This window comes from Erinaceus europaeus, chromosome X (assembly GCF_950295315.1).
Source record: "Erinaceus europaeus chromosome X, mEriEur2.1, whole genome shotgun sequence".
NCBI classification, from domain to species: domain Eukaryota; kingdom Metazoa; phylum Chordata; class Mammalia; order Eulipotyphla; family Erinaceidae; genus Erinaceus; species Erinaceus europaeus.
The window spans coordinates 29393522-29418775 of NC_080185.1; the positions used below are offsets into that span (position 1 = coordinate 29393522).

The 25254-nt window shown below is 43.5% G+C and overlaps 1 protein-coding gene and 1 non-coding gene across 6 annotated transcripts in view; one reads left to right on the forward strand and one right to left on the reverse strand.

Annotated features, from left to right (window-relative positions):
- The window catches only part of ZNF280C (zinc finger protein 280C), an 89432-nt gene that overhangs the window by 19106 nt on the left and 45072 nt on the right, over positions 1 to 25254 (forward strand). For 3 of the 5 annotated variants that reach the window (XM_016190216.2, XM_016190215.2, XM_016190217.2), the window contains exons 1-3: positions 14057 to 14199; positions 23110 to 23157; positions 23753 to 23802. In XM_016190216.2, the coding sequence (XP_016045702.1) occupies positions 23769 to 23802 (34 nt within the window). In that variant the 5' untranslated portion in view covers positions 14057 to 14199; positions 23110 to 23157; positions 23753 to 23768. Of the gene's footprint in view, positions 1 to 14056; positions 14322 to 23109; positions 23158 to 23752; positions 23803 to 25254 lie in introns of those variants that run through there. The other 2 variants (XM_060182790.1, XM_060182792.1) reach the window with 2 other exon arrangements.
- Positions 16287 to 16388, reverse strand: LOC132536011 (U6 spliceosomal RNA). The gene has a single exon (XR_009547712.1). It is a non-coding gene; the product is annotated as a U6 spliceosomal RNA (small nuclear RNA).

Below are 25254 nucleotides of genomic sequence, written 5' to 3' on the forward strand. Positions count from 1 at the left end.
AAATGAAACAGGTAGAGGTGACCTACAGGTGATGGCTGAACTACATCTGTTTCAGTTTTTTTTCTTTATTTTAATTTTTTAGGTTTATTTTCCCTTTTGTTGCCCTTGTTGTTTTTTATTGTTGTTGTAGTTATTATTTTTGTTGTTATTGATGTCGTCGTTGTTAGATAGGACAGAGTGAAATGGAGAGAGAAGGGGAAGACAAAGAGGGGGAGAGAAAGATAGACACCCACAGACCTGCTTCACCCACCGCTTGTGAAGTGACTCCCCTGCAGGTGGGGAGCTGGGGGCTCAAACCGGATCCTTATGCCAGTCCTTGCGCTTTGCACTTGTTTCAGTTTTTTCAAATCCCACATTCTGTGTTTATGACACATGCTTTTCATATTTTAGAAAGGACCAGAAAATCCACACACATGCAAGCAACCAAATACCTTACTACAAGTGGCTTTAACATACACACACACACACACACACACACACACACACACACACAGTTTTGGGGTTGGACAGTAGTGTACCTGGATGAGCGCATACATTACCATGTGTAAAGACCAGTCAGTGTTCAAGTTTCTGCTTACAGGGGTGGAAGCGGAGCTTCATGAGCAAGCAGTAAAGCATGCTACAGGTCTGTCTGTCTGTCTGTCTGTCTATCTTCTATCTATCTATCTATCTATCTATCTATCTGTATCTCCCCTCCCCTTCTCAATTTCTCTCAGTCCTACTAAATAAGATAAATAAATTTTTAAAAGATCACTAAAATAATATAGGTTTTAAATATATTTTACTTTATTTTAAAAAATTTAAATCTTTATTTATTTATTGAATAGAGACAGCCAGAAATTGAGAGAGAAAGGGGTGATAGAGAGGGAAAGAGACAGACACCTGCAATACTGCTTCACCACTTGAGAATCTTTCCCCCCTGCAGGTGGGGACTAGAGGCTTGAACCTGGGTCCTTGCACGTTGTAACATGTGAGCTCAACCAGGTGGGCCACCATATGGCCCCTATTTCTTTATTTTATTTTAATGTGAAAGATACAGAGAGAGGGAGACACACACACACCAGAGCACTGCTCAGCTCTGGCTTCTGGTGGTCCTGGGATTGAATCTGGGACCTCGGAGCCTCAGGCATGAAAGTTGTTTGCAGAACCATTATGCTGTCTCCCCAGCCCTAATAATATAGTTTAATCTGGGGAAATAACTCAGACGGTAGAGTGCAGGGTCTGGTCTTGCTTACCTGAGACTCCTGGTTCTATTCCCCAGCACATGCTCTGGTTTCTTTCTCTTTTGTTCATATGAAATAAAGTAAATCTTGTAAGAGTGAGAAATTCATTAGCTCCTAAAATAACTGGTTTGAGGTTGGTTGGGTAGTTCAAGGATATCACTGAGAAGGACTGGTTGGTGGTATACCCAGTTGAGCGCACACATTACCATGCATGAGGACCTGGGTTCAATTCTCTAGTCTCCAGACCTGTAGGGGGAAACTTAAGGGTTGGTGAAGCAGTGCTGTAGGTGCCTCTCTTTCTCTCTCTCTCCCTCTCTATCTTCCCCACCCCTTCTCAATTTCTCTCTGCCTCTATCAAAAAGAAAAGGAGAGAGAGAGAGAGAATCCAAATGGATTTGTTTCTGTTCTGCCACCCTCTATATTATGGAGTTTCAAAAATAAAAGTTATGGGGGGCCAGGCGGTAGTGTGGTAGATTAAATGCACAGACTGGCATAAGTAAGGATTCCAGTTCGAGCCCCCGGCTCCTCACCTGTAGGGGAGTTGTTTCACGGGTGGTGAAGCAGGTCTGCAGGTGTCTATGTTTCTCTCCCCCTCTCTGTCTTCCCCTCCTCTCTCTATTTCTCTGTATCCTATCCAACAACAATGACATCTATAATAACAACAATAATAATAACCACAACAACGATAAAACAACAAGGGGGAAAAATGGCCTCCAGGAGGAGTGGATTCATAGTGCAGGCACTGAGCCCCAGTGATAAACCTGGAGACAATAAAATAAATAACTAAAAATAAATAAAAATAAAAGCTATGAATACTACGCATCTGTTTAAAATTACAAAATCATCTCATTTGCCATATCTTGGCCAGAACTTGAAGATATCAAGTTATTGAGTAAGAGTCTAAGCCAGAAAGAGAAGGACAAATACTCTCACTCATAAATGCAACTTAAAAAACAGACAGTATGGAAAAACATAAGATGAAACTGGGCCTGGGTGTGAAGTAGTGCACCAAAGCAAAAGACTCAAGGGAGGGAGGGAGGGAGGAAGGGAAGGGAAGGGAAGGGAAGGGAAGGGAAGGGAAGGGAAGGGAAGGGAAGGGAAGGGAAGGGAAGGGAAGGGAAGGGAAGGGAAGGGAAGGGAAGGGAAAGGAAGGGAAGGGAAGGGAAGGGAAGGGATAGAGAGATGGGGTCTTTGTGCATGATGATGGAAAAGGATTTAGGCTGAAATAGTGTCTTGCAGATACCTATCACGGGTAGATGAGGGGTTGTAGGTACATATAATGGTTTACAGTACAGTGTCAACAACTGTACTGTAAAACATTAACCCCCACTAAAGTATTTTTTAACAGCCATGAATGATCAAAGAAACCAGCCTAAAAGCACCAGCACTTGTGGTCACAAACACGAGGCTTTAAAAATTCAGAACTCAGCTGATTTGGTGCTGTGAGCAGGTCCCACCCCAGACCTCTTGGCTGTGAGAAAGCAAGGACACAAAGACACGATATCCACCAGCCTTCAAGGCCACAGAGAGAACAGTCGAGTCACAGTGCCCTACCCCCAGATGCAGGCAGCCTAAGCCCCCAGTCCCAAGAAGAATGAATTAAGAGGGGAGATAGAAAAGAAATGATGAAATGACCTTGCTTGGTTGCTTCTCTGCAAAGATAACAGAGTCATGAGTACTGCCATCTGCTACAGTGTTGTAGAATTCCTTAGATATTAAATGTAATCTCCCTTCATGGGCTCATACCTTATAAAATTTTCAGTGTCAGGACTCATTTATCTCAGAACAATGTGAAGTCTGTTCCCAGGTCTGAGTCCTTCTTAGGCTCAAGTCCTCAGATTATTAGTTTATTTAATTTATATAGATACAGTGGGGGGGAGAGACAGAGAGAGAGAGACAGAGACAGAGAAAGAGAGAGACAATCTAGGGAGACAGCATAATGGTTCTGCAAAAGACTCATGTCTGAAGGAATCTCTGAGGTCCCAAGTTTAATCCCCAGCACCACCATAAGGTAGAGATGACCAGTGCTCTGGTCCCTCTTTTTTTTCCTGTACCTCTCTCATTAAAATGAAATAAGTAAAATATTTTTGAACACACACACACAGAGAGAGAGAGAGAGAGAGAGAGATCATAACACCAAAGCCTCCTTCAATGCAGTGGGGACCAGACTCAAACGTGGGTCACACACGGCAAATCAGTGCACTGATTAAAGGAGCTATTTCACTATCTCCTCAGTTTATTTAAACCTCTCTTTGAATTTACTTATTTATTTATTTATTTATTTATTTACAAGAGTGTTAAGAAAATAGAGGAAAGAGAACAAAGCTTCACTCTGGCGTATGTGCTGCTGAGAACTGAACTCAGGACTTCATTTTTGAGAGTCCAACACTTTATCCACTGCCCACCTCCTGGACTACAGGCCCCTTCAGTTTTGTTTTGTTTTTAATTTTTTTATTTATTCATGACAAAGATAGGAAGAGAGAGATTGAGAGCAGAACCAGACATTACTCTGGTACATGTGCTGCCAGGGATTGAACTTGGGACCTCATGCTTGAGAATGCAATGCTTTTTCCACTGCACCACCTCCCAGACCACCAGTTTGGTTCTTTAATAAACTCAGCTACCTGGCTGACACCTGGGGAGGTATCTGACTTGCCATGCTTGTAACCCCACTGCACTGGAGGAAGCTTCAGTGCTGTCTCCCACCATCTCCTTCTCCTCCTCTTCCGTTCTCAAAAAATTGGCCCATATCACTGCTCTGGTGAAGACAAAAATAAAACACATTCACCTAAAAAATAACTTTAATCTGGTTTTCTTTTTTAAATATTTATTTATTTATTTTCCCTTTTGTTGCCCTTGTTGTTTTTCATTGTTGTAGTTATTATTGTTGTTGTTATTGATGATGTCATTGTTAGATAGGACAGAGAGAAATGGAGAGAGGAGGGGGAGACAGAGGGGGGAGAGAAAGATAGACACATGCAGACCTGCTTCACCGCCTGTGAAGTGACTCCCCAGCAGGTGGGGAGCCAGGGGGGGGGGGCTGGAACTGGAATCCTTACACCCATCCTTGTGCTTTGCACCACTAATCTGATTTTCAATTGATAATGAATGGTTCTACCTCTGCCATCACCTGTACCATGATTTTGGCATTTGGGGCATCAGATGCAAGTGGGGGTATCCAGTAATATTGAAGGAAGCATTTTCCCAGACTGTGATTCACATTCTCTCTCTCTCTCTCTCTCTCTCTCTCTCTCTCTCTCTCCCTCCCTCCCTCCCTCTCTCTCCCTCTCCCTCTTTCCATCTACCTCCCTCTACTTTCCTTCTCCTTTTCCCTCTCCCCCTCCCCCACCTCTCTCTTCTTTTGGATAAAGACACAGAGAAGTTGAGGAGGAGGATATAAATAGGGAGAGAGACACCTACAGCAATGCTTCACCACTTTTGAAGCTTTCTCCCCCCACCCCCTGAAGGTGGGGATCATGGGTTTGACTCCAGATCCTTGCACATGGTAATGTGTGTGCTCATCTGGACCCTTAGATATACATTTTTTTCTCTCTCCTTAACTGCTTCCGATGGCCATTTTCCGTCCTTCATTCTTTCTGTCTGTCTTTCTTTTTTATATATTTTTAATTTGACAGGACAGATAAATTGATAGGAGAAGAAAGAAAGAGGAGAAAAAAAAAAGAGCGACTCTTCTAGCACTTCTTCACCACTTGTGAATCTTCACTCCTGCAGTTGGAGACTAGGGCTAGAACCTGGGTGCCTGATCATGGCAATGTGTGTGCTCTACTGGGTCAGCTCTCTTAAGTGGAGTCTCCAGATCAAGAACTGGTCCACCACCTGCCCATTTGATAGATCCTTGACATTGCTCTGGCCCTAGTCCTTCAGAGCGGTCTCTAAAACTCACCTGCAAGCTGTTTTACCAGCACTTCATTAGTGAGTATAAGAGAACTGAAGACCTTGGAAGTTGGTGGTAGCAGCAACTGGTTGAGTGCACGTGGTGCTAAGCACACGGAAGGGCATAAGGATCCCGGTTTTGAGCCCCTGGCTCCCCACCTGCAGGGGGTTCGGTTCACAGGCGGTGAAGCAGGTCTGCAGGTGTCTTTTTTTTTTTATTTATTCCCTTTTGTTGCCCTTATTTTTTATTGTTGTTGTAGTTATTACTGTTCTTGTTATTGATGATGTTATTGTTGGGTAGGACAGAGAGAAATGGAGAGAGGAGGAGACAGAGAGAGGGAGAGAAAGATAGACACCTGCAGACCGGCTTCATTGCTTGTGAAGTGATTCTGCTGCAGGTGGGGAGCCGGGGGGGGGGGAGCTTGAACCTGGATCCTTATGCCGGTCCTTGCGCTTTGCGCCACCTGCGCTTAGCCCACTGCGCTACCCACCGACTCCCTGCAGGTGTCTTTTTCTCCTCCTCTCTATCTTCCCCTCCTCTCTCCATTTCTCTCTGTCCTATCTAACAACATCAACAATAACAATAATAACTACAACAACAATAAAAAGGGCATCAAAAGGGAAAATAAAACATTAAAAAAAGAGAAGTGAAGGTCTTTACTTGCCTCAAGATAATTCATATTTATAGGTTCAAGAATGCATCCTTCCTTTCCTCTCTCCTCTTCCCTCTTTCTTTTTCTTTTCTTTTTTTTTTTTTTACCAGAGCACTGCTCAGCTTTGGCTTATGGTGGTGCAGGGGATTAAACCTGAGACCTTGGAGCCTCCCTCAGGCATGAGAGTCTGTTTGCATAACCATTATGCTATCTACCCTTCCCTCTCCTTCCTTCTTTCTTTCATTACATCCTTCCTTCCTTCTGTCTTTATTTCTTTCTTTTTGTCATCACTTAGACTTCACTAGTCCAAAATGACTTTTTCAGATAGATAGATAGATAGATATAAAGAGACACGGGCCAGGTGGTGGTGCACCTGTTTGAATGCATATGTTACAACGCACAAGGACCCAGGTTTGAGCCCTCCGCCCCCACCTGCCAAGGGGAAAGCTTTGGGAGTGGTGAAGCAGGGCTGCAGGTGTCTCTCTTTTGCTCTTCCTCTCTCTTCCCCTCTACTCTCTCAATTTCTGGCTATCTCTATCCAATAAATAAAGATAATAAAAAAATAAAAAAGAGACCACAGCACCAATGGGGTGGGGATCCGGCTAGAACCCGAGTCATGCATGTGGCAAAGCAGCACACTATCCAACTGAACCGTTATAGCAAATTCTAAAAAGTGCAGTGGAAGTGGAGAGATAAGAGCTAAAGAGCAAGGTTTATTGTTTTCTACCAGAATTCTTTTTTAAGTCTTTTTGAGAATATTTTATTTATGGGAGCCAGGCGGTAGCACCACGGGTTAAGTGCAGGTGGCGCGAAGCGCAAGGACCGGCGCAAGGATCCCAGTTCGAGCCCCCGGCTCCCCACCTGCAGTGGGAGTCACTTCACAGGCGGTGAAGCAGGTCAGCAGGTGTCTTTCTCTCCCCCTCTCTGTCTTCCCCTCCTCTCTCCATTTTTCTCTGTCCTATCCACGACAACATCAATAACAACAACCACAATGACTACAAGGGCAACCAAAGGGAATAAATAAATAAACAAATAAATATTTTTTAAAAAGAATATTTTATTTATTTATTTCCTTTTGTTGCCCTTATTGGTTATTACTGTTGTTGTTATTAATGTCATCGTTGTTGGATAGGACAGAGAGAAATGGAGAGAGGAGGGGAAGACAGAGGGGAGAGAGAAAGATGGACACCTGCAGACCTGCTTCACAGCCTGTGAAGCGACTCCCCTGCAGGTGGGGAGCCGGGGTCTCGAACCGGGATCCTCACGCCAGTCCTTGCGCTTCACGCCACGTGCGCGTAAGCCGCTGCTCTACTGCCCGACTCCCTTCTACCAGAATTTTATGCCAAAGACCTCTTTTTCCCACTCCAGGAGTCAGGAAAGCCATGTAGTATCCTCGGCCGCTTAGCTGAGTAGTTCACCTGCACACAGACAAGAAAAGAGAATTGCTGACAACTGTATCTGCTGTAAACCATTAATTCTCCCAATTAAAAAAAAAGAAAAAGGAAAGAGTAGTACTCTTTCTGAAATGTACCTAATAATTGTCAATTATCAAGAGGAACTTAATTGATGCCTGCATAAACCCATCATTAGATGCTGCCCAAAACCTTGTAATTGCTTTACTTGTAAAAGCTCAAGAAGCATTTCTCTCATGATTGAGAGAGAAAAATGAATGAACGAGTCATCTGTTCTGTGCTGAGATGCATGCGCACATTCAAAGAATTAATCATCTAGTCAAACGAGACTCATGATGATGCATTTTTTATCTTTATTTGTTTATTGGATAGAGAGCCAGAAATCAAGAGGGAAGAGGGATGACAGAGAGGGAGAGAGACAGAGAGACACCTGCAACACTGCTTCACCACTGTGAAGTTTTCCCTCTGCAGGTGGGGACTGGGGGCTTGAACCTGGGTCCCTGCGTGTTGTAACATACCACTCAACCAGGTGCACCACCACCTGACCCCTACTGATGCATTTTGCACTTTAAGGGTGTAGATGCCAAATGAACGTTATAGTTCATGATCTTCAAACTGGAATGTACAGGTTCTTTGCTTCCTTATCAATTCCTCTCTTAAATGTATCTGAGAATATGCCTGTGATTTTTTTAATTCCCTTTTGTTGCCCTTTTTTTTTTTTTATTGTTGTTGTCGTTGTTGGATAGGACAGAGAGAAATGGAGAGAGGAGGGGAAGACAGAGAGGAGGAGAGAAAGATAGACACCTGCAGACCTGCTTCACCACCTGTGAAGCGACTCCCCTGCAGATGGGGATCCAGGGGCTCGAACCGAGATTCTTATGCTGGTCCTTGCACTTTGCGCCACCTGCATTTAACCTGCTGCGGTACTGCCTGACTCCCAGACTAAATTTTTTAAAACATTTTTTTAACTAGAGCGCTGCTCAGCTCTGGGTTATGGTTGTGCAGGGGATTGAACCAGGGACTTCTGAGCCTCAGGCATGAGAGTTTCTTTGCATAACTGTTATGCTATCTACCCCTGCCCATATTAAATTTTAATTTTAAATATTTATTCCTTTTTTTTTGGTTGCCCTTGTTTTTTCTATTGTTGTAGTTATTATTGTTATTGTTATTGATGTCGTCATTGTTGGATAGGACAGAGAGAAATGGAGAGAGGAGGGAAAGACAGAGAGGGGGAGAGAAAGATAGACACCTGCAGACCTGCTTCACCGCTTGTGAAGCAACTCCCCTTAGTCCAGTCCTGGCGCTTTGCGCCACGTGAGCTACCAGCTGCGCTAACGCCCGACTCCCTAAATTTTAATTTTTATCAGCCCTACTAGTTGTTGTTGGTATCTCACTGCACTTTTCCTTTCCTTTTTTTTCTTTTAAAGTATTGCTTATTTTATTTTTGAGAGAGATGCAGAGAGAGAAAGACACAAAGAGAAACACCAGAGCACTGCTTAGCTCTGGTTTATGGTGGTGTGGGGGATTGAACCTGGGACTTTGGAGCCTCAGGTATGACAGTCTCTTTGCATAACCATTATGCTATCTACCCCCGCTCCTTTTTTAAAATTATTTTATTAGTGAAGTAATGATTTAAAAAATTTTAATTATAGAGACAGCCAGAAATCAAGAGGGAAGAGGGAGATAGAGAGGGAGAGATATACCTGCAGACCTGCTTCACCACTTGCAAAGCTTTCCCCGTGAAGGTGGGGGCTGGGGGTTCGCACCTGGGTCCTTGTGCATTATAACATATGCGCTCAACAAGGTGCTCTAATGCCCAGACCCTGTGGAGTAATGATTTTTTAAAGATTGTTTATTTATTAGAAGGTAAGAGGAGGATGTCGGGCGTTAGCGCAGCGGGTTAAGCGCACATGGTGTTAAGTGCAAGGACTGGCGTAAGGATCCCGGTTGGAGCCCCCGGCTCCCCACCTGCGGGGGGAGTCACTTAACAAGCAGTGAAGCAGGTCTGCAGGTGTCTATCTTTCTCTCCTCCTCTCTGTCTTCCCCTCCTCTCTCCATTTCTCTCTGTCTTATCCAACAACAACGACAATAACAATAATAACTACAACAATAAAACAACAAGGGCATCAAAAGGGAATAAATAAATAAATAAACTTTAAAAAGAGAGAGAGAGAGGTAAGAGGAGAAAGGGAAAGAACCAGACATCACTCTGGTACATGTGCTGCTGGTGATCGATCTCAGGACCTCATGCTTGAGATTCTAATGCTTTATCTACTGCACCACCTCCCAGACCATGTGAAGCAAAGATTTATAAGCTAGTTCTGACATGGGTGCAGTTTCCATCTTTCATGATAGGTGTGTACACACCACTCCCACCACCAACCCAGGTCTTTCTCTGGTGTCATGCATTCAGTCTCCAATGCCTTCTCAATGTCCTTCCCCTCAACCCACTCCATGTCCTTGCTGACACAGATGCAAGTTTCACCCTGTGTTTGATCTCCACTCCTAGTTTCTTAAGTCTCACCTGCAAGTGGCATCATCTGGTGTCGAACCTAATGCCAATGGAGCCTGAGACATGCAAGTCCTGTGCTTTCAAGTCCAGTTATTCCTCCAGAGGTGGTAGCATAATTTGAAGAGGTGTGAAATTTTAGTTGTAAAACATGTAGTCTTGTAAACCAGTGTTACTTCCAAAACAAGAAAATGCACTTCGAAAAGAAAATACACTCATGGGAGTTGGGCAGTAGTGTAGCGGGTTAAGCGCAGGTGGCGTGAAGTGCAAGGACTGGTGTAAGGATCCCGGTTTGAGCCCCCCACCACCACCTGCAGAGGAATCAAGCAGGTCTTCAGGTGTCTATCTTTCTCTCCCTCTCTCTGTCTTCCCCTCCTTTCTCCATTTCTCTGTCCTATCTAACAACGACGACATCAATAACAACAATAATAACTACAGCAACAATTTAAAAAAAGCAATAAGAGCAACAGAAGGGAAAATAAATAAATGTAAAAAAAATTTAAAAAAGAAAATACACTCACATTACTGTTTTGTATTCATTCTGTAAGTTCGCATCATCAGTCTACATGAAAACCCATGTTTGTTCAAGAATCAAGTACACACGCAATGTCTAAAATAGGTAAATCTATAGAGATAAAAGGACGATTAAAATTGCTATGGAGGGCCTGCAAAATATCTTATACAGATAGTGTGCTGTTTTGCCATGGGGACAACCCGGGTTCGACTCTGACCCTCCACCACACTGAAGGAAGTTTAAGTGCTGTGGTCTCTTTCTCTCTGTCTCTATCTCAAATATTGTCATGGATTATGGGTAGGGAATCAGGAGTAACTATTATTTCACCTAGGGTTTAATTTTTGCTATAGTATCAGTGTTCTGGAATTTTATTTTTATTTATTTTCCCTTTTGTTGCCCTTGTTTTTCTTTTCTTTTCCTTCTTTTTTTTTTTTTTTTCTTCCAGGGTTATTGCTGGGGCTCGGTGCCTGCACTACAAATCCACTGCTCCTGGAGGCCATTTTTTTCCCTTTTGTTACCCTGGTTGTTTTATCCTTGTTGTAGTTATTATTATCATTGTTACTGATGTCTTTGTTGTTGGATAGGACAGAGAGAAATGGAGAGAGGAGGGGAAGACAGAGAGAGGGGAGAGAAAGATAGACACCTGCAGACCTGCTTCACCGCCTGCGAAGTGACTCCCCTGCAGGTGGGGAGCTGGGGGTTGGAAACAGGATCCCTCCAATGGTCCTTGAGCTTTATGCCACGTGCGCTTAATCCGCTGCGCTACTGTCCAACCACCTGCCCTTGATTTTCATTGTTGTTGTAGTTATTATTGTTGTTGTTGGATAGGACAGAGAGAAATGATGATAGGAGGGGAAGAGAGAGGGGGGAGAGAAAGATAGACACCTGCAGACCTGCTTCACCGCTGGTAAAGCGACTCCCCTGAGGTGGGGAGGCGGGGGCTGGAACTGGGATCCTTACGCGGGTCCTTGCGCTTTGCGCCAAGTCCGCTTTACCCGCTGGGCTACTCGCGACTTCCTCAGTTTGGGAATTTTTATGTGATGAAAACATTCCAATCAGAGTTTTTTTGTTTGTTTGTTTGTTTGTCTTCATAGCTTTCATGATTGCAGAATAAATTGAAATTGAATGTTGATTCATAAAAACTTTCTGGTCATGACAGAGACAGATGGGCCCTACGCCTTTTGTAGTTGGGTTGTGGATACTTACGTGATTCTAGATGTCAAGTGCACATGAGAGAAATGCTACTATTAAGGGAAAAGGAGAGAGAGAGAGAGAGAGAGAGAGAGAGGCGCTGTGCTTTCCATACAGATATGTGCTGGCTTAAAAAAAAGAGAGAGCACTGGGCTATCAACCTCTGCAGAAATCGGGGGCGGGAGGAGGGGGCAAACTCTGAATGCTCCAGCATTTTTGGAATTTGCTTTTTTCTTGATAAAGATTGAGAAACCGAGAGATAGAGAGGAAGACGGAGAAACCCTTGGCAGCACTGCTCTGCTACTCCTGATGCTTCTTTTCCCCAGCAAGTGGAGAGGAGGAGCTTGGGGCTTTTAACTTTCCATATTTGTTAGCTTGATTATTCTGTCTTTTCTTGCAAAGCTTACTTGGAGGCCAGTATCAAAGGGCAGTATAGATAAGAAAAAAGATCACATAGGAAGAACTGGTAGGATTCAATGTTAACTTGGTGTTTGCTAAGGAACTGGTGATGCAAGATTTTTAATCCAGTGACTCTTGAGAGGTGAACCACTAGTTTCATAAACCTTTCATAGGGAAAACTGAAAACATAAATTTTCCTTTTTTCTTGTTTTTATTTATTTTTAAATATTCTTTTTTAAATATTAGCTTATTTATTCATTCCTTTTTGTTGCCCTTGTTTTATTGTTGTTGTTATTGATGTCGTCGTTGTTGGATAGAACAGAGAGAAATGGAAAGAGGAGAGGAAGACAGAGAGGGGGAGAGAAAGGCACTTGCAGACCTGCTTCACCGCTTGTGAAGGGACTACCCTGCAGGTGGGGAGTCAAGGGCTTGAACCCGGATCCTTATGCCGGTCCTTGCGTTTTGCACCACCTGCACTTAACCCACTGCGCTACTGCCCGACTCCCAATCATAAACGTTCTTTATCATTCTGAATTTAATGTGTAGAAAATGTGCAGATATTAGTCTTTGTAAATATATATTTAAATATTTATTCTCTTTTTGTTGCCTTTGTTTTTTTATTGTTGTAGTTATTGTTGTTGTTATCGATGTCGTCACTGTTGGAAAGGACAGAGAGAAATGGAGAGAGGAGGGGAAGACAGAGAGGGGGAGAGAAAGGTAGACACCTGCAGATCTGCTTCACCTTCTGTGAAGCGATCCCTTGCAGGTGGGGAGCCGGGGGGCTCAAATAGGGTCCTTGCACTTTGCACCACGTGCGCTTAACCCGCTGCGCTACTGCCTGACTCCTTAGTCTTTGTAAATATTTTTAAATTAATTTGTATTTTTGGTATTACATTTATTTATTTATAGGGGCTTGAACCCAAGTCCTTGCGCATTGTAACATGTGAGCTCAACAAGGTTCGCCACCATCGGGCCCGATGTTTTTTTCTTACAAATGTACTATTATTAACATTTAAAAGGGGCGGGTTTGGGGGTCAGGCTATAGCGCAGCAGGTTAACCGCACATGGCGTGAAACTCGAACCTGGGACTTTGGAGCCGCAGGCATGAGAGACTCTTTTCATAACCATTATGCTATCTCCCCTTGCCCTACACAACATATTTTAATAAAATAAAAATAAAGGGGCAGGTTGGTAGCACACCCAGTTGAGCACATCCTTTACCATCTGCACACACCTGGGTTCAAGCCCCGACCCCCACCTTCAGTGGGGAAGCTTCACAAGTCCTGAAGCAGATCTCGATAGTCTCTTTTTCTCTATTTCCATTTGTCATCTCAGTTTCTCTCTGTTCTAATAAAAGTAATAAATCAAAGATTTATTTAAAACCATTTAGCGACCTCTATATAACAGGAATAACAGATGCAAGCAAAACCATGGTATTAAGTAACTTTATATTAAGCAAATTCTCAAAGAGCTTGACTGTTACTTCTTGCACTCATCTGACTTTATATTTCCTTTTTTTCATTTATTTATTTTTTATTATGGGATAGAGATAGAGAGGTAAGTTGAGAGGAGAGGAGGAGGTAGAGAGGGAAAGAGAGGCCCCTGCACCACTGCTTCACCATTCGTGAAGCTTTCCCCCCTTCAGGTGGGGACCAGGGGCTTGAACCTGGGTTCTTGCACAGGGTAATGTGTGTTTAACCAGGTAGGCCACCACCCACCTGGCCTCTTACCTGACTTTATATTTTCACCCGTCAAGTACAGTATTTTTCTGTTTGGGGCTTTTTTTTTTTTTCTTTCAGAGCACTGCTCAGCTTCTGGCTTCTGGTGGTGTGGGGGATTGAACTTGAGACTTTGGAGCTTCAGGCATGAGAGTCACTTTGCATAACCATTATGCAGTCTGCCCCCGAGTATGAGGTTTTTTTTTTTTTGGTTGCTATTTGTTTTTGATTGCTGACTGACCCTTACAGACTGGAGAGAGACCCAGAATTCACATTTCCCCGTGCTCAGACACAGCAGAAAATTCCCGTTTTCTGATCGCAACCCGGGCGCTTGAGGAGACAGACTCCCGCTAGCAGCCAGCAGTGCTGCCTGGAGTGCCTTTGCCTTCGAGGATCTGTAAGGCTGTGCACATGTCCACACCCGCCCTTCGTTGTTGCTAGCTGCTAGGAAAGAACCCGTATGTGCGGAGGGGGGGAGAGCTGTGTGAAAAGTAGGCGTCTACCCATGAGGCAATGCGCGTGCCGTTATATACTTCTGTCCTCCACTCAGGCGCTCATTCTGCGCTGCGAGCCGCCAATGCTCAGAGTGTCTGACTGGCTGCCGCCTGGTGTCTTCGCGCCCCTCCCTTTCCTCCTCCCCTTTCTCCTCTGTCGAGTTGCAGTCGGGCGGATCTGCTGTGCTCGCGGTAAGTGTGCCCTGTCCTCAGTGGCGCTGTGAAGAAACATGCCGCGACTCTCCCGCACGGCCCCGGCCTCTTGACTGACGACGCGTCGGTCGCTTCAGGTCCCGAGGGCGGCGACGTTAAAGGTCTGGATGTGGATCGCTGGGTGCGGGTCCTCTAGGTGCGGGTGTCTGGACTTTTCCAGAGAGGGGGGAGGGGACGGCCTTGGCGGCGCGGTGGCGGGTGGGCCACCATCTTGCGCCAGCCCCTGTAGGGGGAGGGATCGCTCTAAGGTGGCTGCTCGGCGGCGGCGGCGGGGGTGGCGGTGGCGGCGACGGGGGTGGCGGGGGCGGCGGGGGCGGCGGCGTCGTCGTTTGGGGGAGCTGTGGGCCTCGGAGAGTCTCAGTATTGCCGCCTGCCCACCTACTTCTCGGGCCTCGGTGCCTGCCCCCTGTCTGCTTTGGGCTTTTCTTTCAAGAGGCAACTCCCTTCGGTCGTTTCGTCCGATTGATGAACTGTTTGTGCAGACCCGCCCACCCCCCAAGTCTCTTCAGTCGTAGGAAGTGACCATAAAGGCGGTGATTATAGGAACTTTCTGGCGTCAGGGCTCCTACGATCCTCTGTGATCCTCCGTCTAGTTGTCCGTCCCGTCCGGGCCCCTGTCCCCGTCCCCCAGCCCCAAACAAAACAAAAAACAAAATCGCCCTACTAGTCAATCAGTGCTCTCACATCCTTGTTCTTGCCAGAGAAGTTACTTCCTCTGCCTTGGAAATCGTGTTCCATTCCGTTATTGTCTAGAGAAGAACCCTGAGAAGAAACGTGGGGAGTAGGATTTTTTTTATTACTATTATTCCTACAGTTTGCTTTGCATATTTTAACCTAGTGAAGCTGAAGGGAGAAGAAAAAAAATATCCTAAGATTTTTCTTTTTCTCTAGACGTGGAGAGACTTCCTCTCAAGTTTTAATGCTTTTTAAAAGACAAAACCCGAGGAAAATGTCAAGTAAACCAGCTTTCGGAAACATGGAGAAAACTTCATACAAGAAGATTCTCTTCGTTTGCAAACACTTCTTTAAGTTTTTTTTTTTTTAGTTAAAATCGTTCTACTTTGGCTTTTTTTTTTTCAGGTTTAGACTAAGTTTGAATGCATCTTAGTGCTGTTGATTTTAAAGATAAAATTTAGGGGAGTCGGGCGGTAGCGCAGCGGGTTGAGCGCAGGTGGCGCAAAGAGCAAGGACCGGCATAAAGATCCTGGTTCGAGCCCCCGGCTCCCCTGAAGCAGGTCTGCAGGTGTCTCTCTTTCTCTCCCTCTCTGTCTCCTCCTCCTCTCTCCATTTCTCTCTGTCCCATCCAACAATGACAACGTCAATAACAACAACGGTAACTACAACAACAATAAAAAAACGGCAACAAAAGGGGAAAATAAATAAAGATAAAAAATAAAGAAAATTTAAAACCTGAAAATAAAGTCTGAGACTACAGAAGCTTTAGTATTTGTGATATCCTGCTTCGTGATTGAAAATTACAACGATCCTTAAGCAGAAGCTTGAATGAGCCTGTGAAGGTGCTGATTGCTTCATAAAATTAAGTTCAGGCTCTGTGCCTTTGGTGATTTTGAATCAGTACATATTCCACTTCAGTTGTGCCCGACATTTGCTTATTTTGTTCTGTCATTCCTTTTGAGCTGAGTAGAGTGTTGATAGTTTAGAAAAATGAGAAAATAGTCTCCAAGACTTAACTCATCTTATTCCTAGGAAATGCTACAACCAGGTTTTTTTTTTTAATTTTTAAAAAATATTTATTCCCTTTTTTTGCCTTTTGTTTTATTTATTTATTCTCTTGTTTTATTGTTGTTATTGATGTCGTTCGTTGTTGGATAGGACAGAGAAATGGAGAGAGGAGGGGAAGACAGAGGGGGAGAGAGAAAGACACCTGCAGACCTGCTTAGCCGCCTGTGAAGCGGCTCCTCTGCATGTGGGGAGATGGGGGCTGGAACCAGATCCTTATGCCGGTCCTTGTGCTTTGCACCACGTGCACTTAACCTGCTGCTCTACCAACGTCCTTAAATATATTTTTTTAAGATTTTATTTTTTATTTATTTATTTTTCTGAAGAAAAATACAGAACACGAATTTGCGTGTCATCCTTGTGCAGGGGCCATGCTTATCTTCTCTGTATCGGTCCAGTTTAAGTATATGTACTGCTGAAGCGAGCACATTTATTTATTTATTCATTTACCAGAAATGATAGAAGAGAAAAAAACCAACTAGATACTACATGTGCTGCCGGGGATTGAACTCAGGACCTCATGCTTGAGACTCCAAGGCCTTATCCACTGCACCATCTTCAGTTTTTGAACTAATTCACTATTTTATGCCTAATTTTTTTATGGGAGTGAGATGGTCAAGGAGACTCGTTTAAAAAATTTTTTTTTTGCCTCCAGGGTTATTGCTGGTGCTCGGTGCCTGCACTGCAAATCCACTGTTCTTGGAGGCCGTTTTTTTTTTTCTTTTGTTGCCCATCGGTGGTGTTACTATTATTGTTGTCGTTGTTGGACAGGGCAGAGAGTAATCGAGAGAGGAGGGGAAGTCAAAGGAGGAGAGAAAGACACCTGCAGACCTGCTTCACCGCTTGTGAAGCGACTCCCGTGCAGGTGGGGAACCAGGGGCTTGAACTGGGGTCCTTATACCCGTCCTTGCGCTTCAAGCCACATGTGCGCTTCACGCCACAGGTGCTTAATCTGCTGCGCTACCGCCCGCCCCCCCCCTTTTTAAACTAGAGCACTGCTCAGCTCTGGTTTATGGTGATGTGGGAGATTGAACCTGGGGTTTAGGAGCCTCAGGCACCATAGTCCCTTTGCAGAACCATTTTGCTATCTATCCACACTCATTTGTACTTTTTTTTTTTTAACAATCACCACTTGATAGTATGGATTCACTAAAGAAGAAAAAGTTGAATAAAATAAAGCAAAATACAATGAATTTTAAGTGATTTATTCTCTCTTCCAACAGTGTCACAAGAAATGTATAACTGTTTTTATCTTTTAGGTAGAGAAACTAGAACTCAAAGAGATTACACAGGCTATACACCAGGAGCCAGGTAGTGGTGCATCTGGTAGAAAACACATCCCAATGCACAGGGACTCAGGTTCAAGCCCCTGGCTCCCACCTGAAGGGAGGAAGTGTTGTGGGCAGTGAAAACAGTGCTGCAGCTCTCTCTCACCCCACCCCCTCAATTTGTCTGTCTTTATCCAATAAATAAAGTATTAAAAATACCTTATATACTTGGAGAGCCACAAAGTTGTGGAGTCCAAATTCCCACTCAATAACTCAGCCTTTTTGTCTGGCATCACCATCATGGTGCTTTCCTGTTTACCTGATACATTCCTCAGAGGATTAGCTTCACTCCTCAGAGGGACAGGGGTTAGGCCAGCAAGATAGCTCAGCTGGATAGTACACCTGCTTTGCCACTGACACGGCCCAGGTTGGAACCCTGGTTCCATGGTACTGGAGGAAGCTACAGTATTGTGGTGTCTTTCCTTCTCTCCCTCTGCTTCTCTTGTCGTTGTCTTTATCTGAAAGAGTTGACCTGGGGAAGTGAAGCCTCAGCAGCGACAAAGAAAGAAAGAAAGAAAGAAAAAAAGAAAGAAAGAAAGAAAAGGAAAGGTAAGGTAAGGTAAAGTAAAGTAAAGTAAAGTAAAGTAAAGTAAAGTAAAGTAAAGTAAAGTAAAGTATGGGCAAGTGTCTCAAGACACTCTGATATTAGAAACTGTCCTGCATGCTTAAGGTGGCCCATTTGAGCCCCAAGCGATAGGTATGCCAGAGTGAGGCTCTGGTGCTTTTTCTGTTTGTCTCACTCATGGTATTAAAGCTGAAACAGAAATATTTACATGGCGATTTCAATTACTTATGTAAGCAGCCTCCAAAAGGTGGATTAGTTATGTTCCAAGAGGTCATGTATTATAATAGTGTTTTTTAATTTTTTTTTTAACCAGAGCACTGTTCAGCTCTGGCTTATGGTGATGTAGGGGATTGAACTTGGGACTTTAAAGCCTCAGGCATGAGAGTCTGTTTGCATAACCATTATGCTATCTACCCCTGCCCGTGTTAAAATTTTTAATTTTAATGAGAGAGAGAGAGAGACCAGAGTGCTACTTTTGCAGAACCATTTTGCTATCTGCCCAGCCCAAAGGAGAGTGTTTATAAATAACCAATAACGACTCCTTGGGGTCTAAGAAGTTGTCTCTCTAGTCATAGGCACTGGGTATGACCTGTTTATATAGACCCTCTTATAGAGTAAGTACTCATTTTAGAGTATGTGTGCCAACAGATGTTTCATATATGGTTATTTAATAAATATATTCTGGGAGTCGGGCGGTAGCGCAGCAGGTTAAACGCACGTGGTGCAAAGCGCAAGGACATGCAGAAGGATCCCGGTTCAAGCCCCCAGCTCCCCACCTGCAGGGGAGTCACTTCACAGGCTGTGAAACAGGTCTGCAGGTGTCTGTCTTTCTCTCCCCCTCTCTCCATTTCTCTCTGTCCTATCCAACAACGACGACCTCAATAACAATAATAACTACAATTAAAAAAAACAAGGGCAAAAAGGGGAATAAATAAATAATAAAAATAAAATAAAAATAAATATATTCTATGTAAGTCTAAGGCTGTGTAGTTGTGACTCAAAAATGTTTTGTGCTCTTGGGTTTTTGCAGTAGTAAATCCTTAATGCAGAGCAGAAATACATATTTCTGATAAGCCAGAGCTGATCAGTGCTCTAGTAAAAAAAAAAAATCTGAATCATATAAAGAACTATGGGACCAGGTGTTGTCATATCTGGTTAAGCACACATACTACAATAAGCAAGGACCTGGGTTCAAGACCCTGGGCCCCACCTATTGGGGGAAAGCTTTCCAAGTGGTGAAGCAGCTCTTCACTTATCCCTCTGTCTCTCCCTGTCTCCCCTGCCGCTCTCAATTTCTTTCTATCTCTATCCAATAATATATAAATAAAGACTCATTTAGCTCTGTTAATGTCTAAATGTTTTACTTTCTGTTTTATGGCAGAAATAGTTTTTGGAAATCATACATATATATGTATATATATATATATATGGTATATGTTGGCTGGGGAAATAGCTCAGTTGGTAAAGCATTGAACTTGAGTACCTGATAAGGCCCCTGCTTTGACCCCGGCGTTGCATATGCCAGAGTGGGACTCTGATTTCTTTTTGTCTTCCGTGGGATTCTCATCTGTAATGTGTGCATTCTGGATGGGCCTTACATGGAATAAAATAAATCAAGAGATGATATGAGCATAAAAGTCCACAATATAATTCTCATTTTTAAGATTTTATTTATTAGTTAATAAGAAAGATAGGAGGGGAGAAAGAGCCAGATATCACTCTGGTACACTCTGCTGCCGGGGACCGAACTCAGGACCTTATGCTTGAGAGTTCAATGCTTTATCCATTGTGCCATTTCCCAGGCCACTAATTCTCTGGTTTTTAATAACCATGAGACAGCTAGACATTGATAGAGAGAATGGATAGAGACAGAAATTGGGAGGGGAAAGGGGCAAACAGAAAGAGAGACACCTGCAGCCCAGCTTTACCACTGGTGAAGTTTCCCTCCTAACGGTGGGGTTCAGGCTTGAACCCAGGTCCTTGTGCATAGTAACATGTACACTTTACTGGGCATATATATATATATGTTATTTAATTATTTAATCCCTTTTGTTACCATTGTTTTAGTGTTGTTATTGATGTCATTGTTGGATAGGACATCGAGAAATGGAGAGGGGGGAGAGAAAGACAGACGCCTACAGACCTGCTTCACCGCTTGTGAAGCGACTCCCTTCAGGTGGGGAGTCAGGGGCTTGAACTGGGATCCTTACGCCGGTCCTTGTGCACTTCACGCCACCTGCGCTTAACTCGCTGCGCCTACCGCCTGACTCCTGGCCCTTATTTTTTTAAAACAATTTACATGTTTATTTGGTAATGTTTAAATGAAAATTAGTCCCTTTCACTAAATTATCTGAATAAATTCGCTCCTAAACTAGAATTAAGGTAATGTACCTGGAACATTATGGCAGAGGAGGACGTATTGGGTATTAGGTTTTTTAATATATTTATTTGATAAGACAGAAATTGAGAAGAGAAGGGGAGATAAAAGGGGGAAAAAGAAACAACGGCAGACAAAAAAGAGAGAGAGAGAGAGAGAGAGAGAGAAACCTGCAGACCCGCTTCACCACTTGTCAAGTTTCCCCCTTTAGTAAAGGACCAGGGACTTGAACCTAGATCCTAACAGCTGTGCTTAACCAAGTGTGCCACCACTGGACCCTGGCTTTTTTTTTTTTTTAATCAGCCTGGGTGATGGCATAGTGGATACAATTTTGGATTTTCAAGCATGTGCTTCTGAGTTCAGTCCCTAGCATTGAGTGCATCAGTGATGCTGTGGTTCTCACCACCCCCCTCATCACAATTTGATGTTTTTTATTGTCTTTATTTATTTATTTTATTGCATAGAGATAGCCGGAAGTCAAGAGAAAGGGGGAGATAGAGAGAAAAACTGAGCCACCTGCAGCATTGCTTCACCACTCAAAAAGCTTTCCCCCTGTAGTTGGGGACTGGGGGCTTGAACCCAGGTCCTTCTGCATTGTGACATGTGCACTCAACCAGGTGTGCCACCACCCGACCCCTGCTGTTTGCTCTTTTTAAAAAATTTTTATTATCTTTTATTTATTTATTGGATATAAACAGCCAGAAATTGAGAATAAGGGGGGAGGTGGGGGGGAGCACTGCTTCACCACTTGTGAAGCTTTCCCCCTACAGGTGGGGACTGGGGATTTGAACCCGGGTCCTTGCACATTATAACATGTGCGCTCAACCAGGTGCTCTCCCCCCCCCCCCGCTATTTGCTCTTTAAAAATAGGAGAGAGGGCAAAAGAACCAGACATCACTCTGGTAGAGGTGCTGCCAGGAATCAAACTCGGGACCTCAGGCTTGGGAATCCAGCACTTGGTCCACAGTGCCTCCTCCCAGATGACAAAAAAATTAAGTCTTAAAATACTTATTGAAGTAGGGTTGTATTGTGATGTGATTCAGATATATATGGTTAAACATGAATGTACCTGTATGTTATTAACCACCACTGAAAAGTCCAGCGCTTAGATTTAACCATATAGTTGGCTCCTTTTCACCCAGTTTACTCCCCCCACCATCTGCTGAGCACTAATTGGCTTAAAGTCTAAAAGTTCATTATTGATTTTATTTCATTCCTCTGTGTTTTCTCTTGTCTGCCACATCTGAGTGAAATCATGCTCTCTTTATTTTTATCCAGCTGAATTCTTTGACTACACAATACTATCTAGGTTTATCCACATAGCTGGATTCTTTTCTTTTCTTTTTTTTTTTTAACAGAGCAGTATTTCGCTCTGTACATATATCACATCTTTAACTAGTTATTTGCAATGGACACTCAAGTTGCTCCCAGCTCTTCCTCTCTTTCTGTGTGAATCACCTTTGTTAACATAAAAAATAGAAGAGGAGAGGAAAGGCCTGTTGGATATTTGGGTACAGTTGTCATGTAGGCACCAAGTCACAACCAAAACCCAGATGGCAAAAAGGAGAAAAAAAATATGTGTGATCTAAAAATATTTGGATATGTGATCACATTGGTTCTGAAGTGTGTAGATTCACTATTAAAAAGTAACATCACTTAGCATTTTAAAATCCAGACTTAAAAAAACATATAGCAGGGAGTCGGGCTGTAACGCAGCGGGTTAAGCGCAGGTGGCGCAAAGCACAAGGACCGGCATAAGGATCCCGGTTCGAACCCCGGCTCCCCACCTGCAGGGGAGTCGCTTCACAGGCGGTGAAGCAGGTCTGCATGTGTCTATCTTTCTCTCCTCCTCTCTGTCTTCCCCTCCTCTCCCCATTTCTCTCTGTCCTATCCAACAATGACAACAATAATAATAACTACAACAATAAAACAAGGGCAACAAAAGGGAATAAATAAATAAAATAAATATAAAAAAACAGCAGGATGCTCACTCACTTTCACAATAGGATAACTTTTCAGGCAAGTGAAATAGCTCACTTAAATACTTCTGTTGCCCTTGTTTATTGTTATTGCTGTCGCTGTTGTTGGATAGGACAGAGAGAGAAATCAAGAGAGGAGGGGAGGACAGGGAGGGGGCGAGAAAGATAGATACCTGCAGCTTTACAGCTTGTGAAGTGATCCCCCCTTGCAGGCAGCGGGGGGGGGGGGGGGGGCTTGAATCAGGAATCCATATACCCATCATTGTGCTTCGTGCCATGTGCTCACAACCCGCTGTGCCACCGCCCAGCCCCCTTTACCTCTATGTCTTATGTCTAAAAATGTCTTTTAAAAATTATTTGTGATTAGGGGGCTGGGCGGTGCCGTGCCTGGTTGAAATAAGGAAATCAAAAATGGCTGCCGGGAGCAGTAGATTTGTAGTGTTGGCACCAAGCCCCAGCAACTACCCTGGTGGCAATTGAAAAGTTATTTATAATTTAACAGTCCACTGAATTTAATACTTTCAGGAGTAATCAGTTGAGGAGCGTGAGTATGTGTATATCAAACTCAAAAGACAAAGCTTTTTGTAGGAGAACAGATTAAATTTAAGGGGTCAGGTGGTGGTGCCCCTGGTTGAGCACACATGTTACAATGCTCAATGACCTGGGTTCCAGCCCCCAGACCCCTCCTGCAGGGAGGGAAAGCTTTGCGAGTGGTGGAACAGTGTTGCAGGTCTCTCTCTCTCTCTCTCCCTCTCTATCACGCCCTTCTCTCAATTTCTAGCTGTTTATCCAATAAATAAAGATAACTAAAAAATAAAATAGAACAAAATATTTTTAAAAAGATAAATTTAACTTAAGAGGTGCACCCTAATCATATGTGTTTCATTTTTTTTTATATAGGACAGGAAAAGGAAGATCCGATTTGCTTCCTTGCCTGAATTCCTCATGGTAAGTTTGCTAGAGACTGAAGCTATACCCAAAGACTTCTGAATTCCAGGGGGTTGGGTGGTAGCGCGGTGGGTTAAGCACACATGGCACAAAGCACAAGGACCAGTGTAAGGATCCCAGTTCGAGCCCCTAGCTCCCCACCTGCAGGGGGTCACTTCACAAGTGGTGAAGCAGGTCTGCAAGTGTCTATCTTTCTCTCCCCCTCTCTGTCTTCCCCTCCTCTCCATTTCTCTCTGTCCTATCCAACAACGATTACATCAATAACAACAATAATAATAACCAACAATAAAACAACAAGGGCAGCAAAAGGGAATAAATATTTAAAAAAGACTTCTGAATTCCAAGGTTTTGTTTTAATATCTGGTATTCCTTGAAGTGACTCTGGGGAAGGGGAGGGATGAAAGAGTGTTTGGGTCCTGGTGCATGGTGATGGCAAAGGAGCTAAATTTGAAGGGTTGGGAGTGTTTTGTAGACACCTATCACTGGAAGATGAGAACTTAATACTCATGTGTCAACAACTGTACTGTAAACAGTTAACCTCCCCACCAGTAAAAGCGACTTATCAAATTGACTGATAGTGTATGCTTTTGCTTAGGTGATTCTGCAACTTGATGGACAACAATAACAACACTTTTCAGCCCAAAAGTAAGTATTGGTGCAGTTGATGCTAACATCAGTACTGCTAACCTTCCTTCATGAGAATGGATGCGAGAAGGAAGTGAGTACGGGGGGAGGGGGGCGACTCAGTAGAAGAGCACCAGGCTTCCATACACGAAGTCCCAAGTGTGATTCCCAACACTGCATGTCCCAGAGGAAACTATCTCTCTTCCTTGCCCCCTCTCTTTCTCTCATAAACAGGTAAGTAAAAAATTTTTTTTTTCTCCACACACTTAAATTATGGGCCAGGGAGATAACTCACTGAGTCAGGTGTGTGCCTGGTGATGGACGCAACCCAAGTTCGAACCCCAGCACCACATGGCAGGTGCTGTGGAACTAGAGGAAGCTCTGGTGAGGTGATGTTACTTTCTGTCTGAATGAAAATTTGACCCAGAGTAGTGATAGTGTACATATACAAATCCCCAACTCCACACACAAGAAAATCAATCAAATAAAGTGTTCATGTAGGTGAAAAAAAAAAAGAATATACAGTAAAAACGCCATTAAAGTTAGAGATTAAATGTTTCTTTATTTCCAGAGATAACTACTGTTATCAGTTTGATGTACATAATCACCAACTTAAAAAATTATTAGGGGCCAGGTGGTGGTGCACCTGGTTAAGCGAACACATTACAGTGCACATGGTCCTGGGTTCAAGCCCCTGATCCCCACCTGCAGGGGGAAAGCTTCATGAATGGTGAGCAGAGCTGCATGTGTCTCCCTGTCTCTCCCCCTCTCTATATCCCTCCCCTCTCAATTTCTCTGTATCAAATAACTAAATAAAAATAATTGACAAAATAAAAGAAAAAAATTAAAAATATGTTTATTTATTATAAGATAAAGACAGGGAAATTGAGAGGGGAGGACGGAAAGAGAGAGAGAGAGCCCTGTAGCCCTGCACCCCCATTTATGAAGCTATCTCCTACAGGTGGAAACCAGGAATTTTAACCTGGGTCCTTAGATACTGTAATGTGTGTACTTAACCTGGTGCGCCACCTCTTGGTCCCACACCACCAGCAGGACCTTTCTTCTTTCTTTTCTTTTTTAATGTTTATTTATTTATGAGAAAGATAGGAGGAGAGAGAGCAGAAATCACTCTAGTACACCTGCTGCCAGGGATTGAACTCAGAACTTCATGCTTGAGAGATCAGTGCTTTATCCACTGCACCACATCCCAGACCACAGCAGCAGCAGATTTTTTTCTCTGCATAAAGAAAATTAATTTTTAACAAAACCATACCATATGGGCTATTATATGTTCTCAATTTTAAAACAATATTTTACTTATTAATTAATGAGAAAAACAGGAGAAAGAAAAGGAGATCCAGAGTATCACTTTGGTGCTGGTTCATGCATTGCTGGGGATTGACCTCAGGACTGCATGCTTGAGAGTCTAATGCTTTTACTTTTTTTTTTCCAATCTTTATTTACTTACTGGAT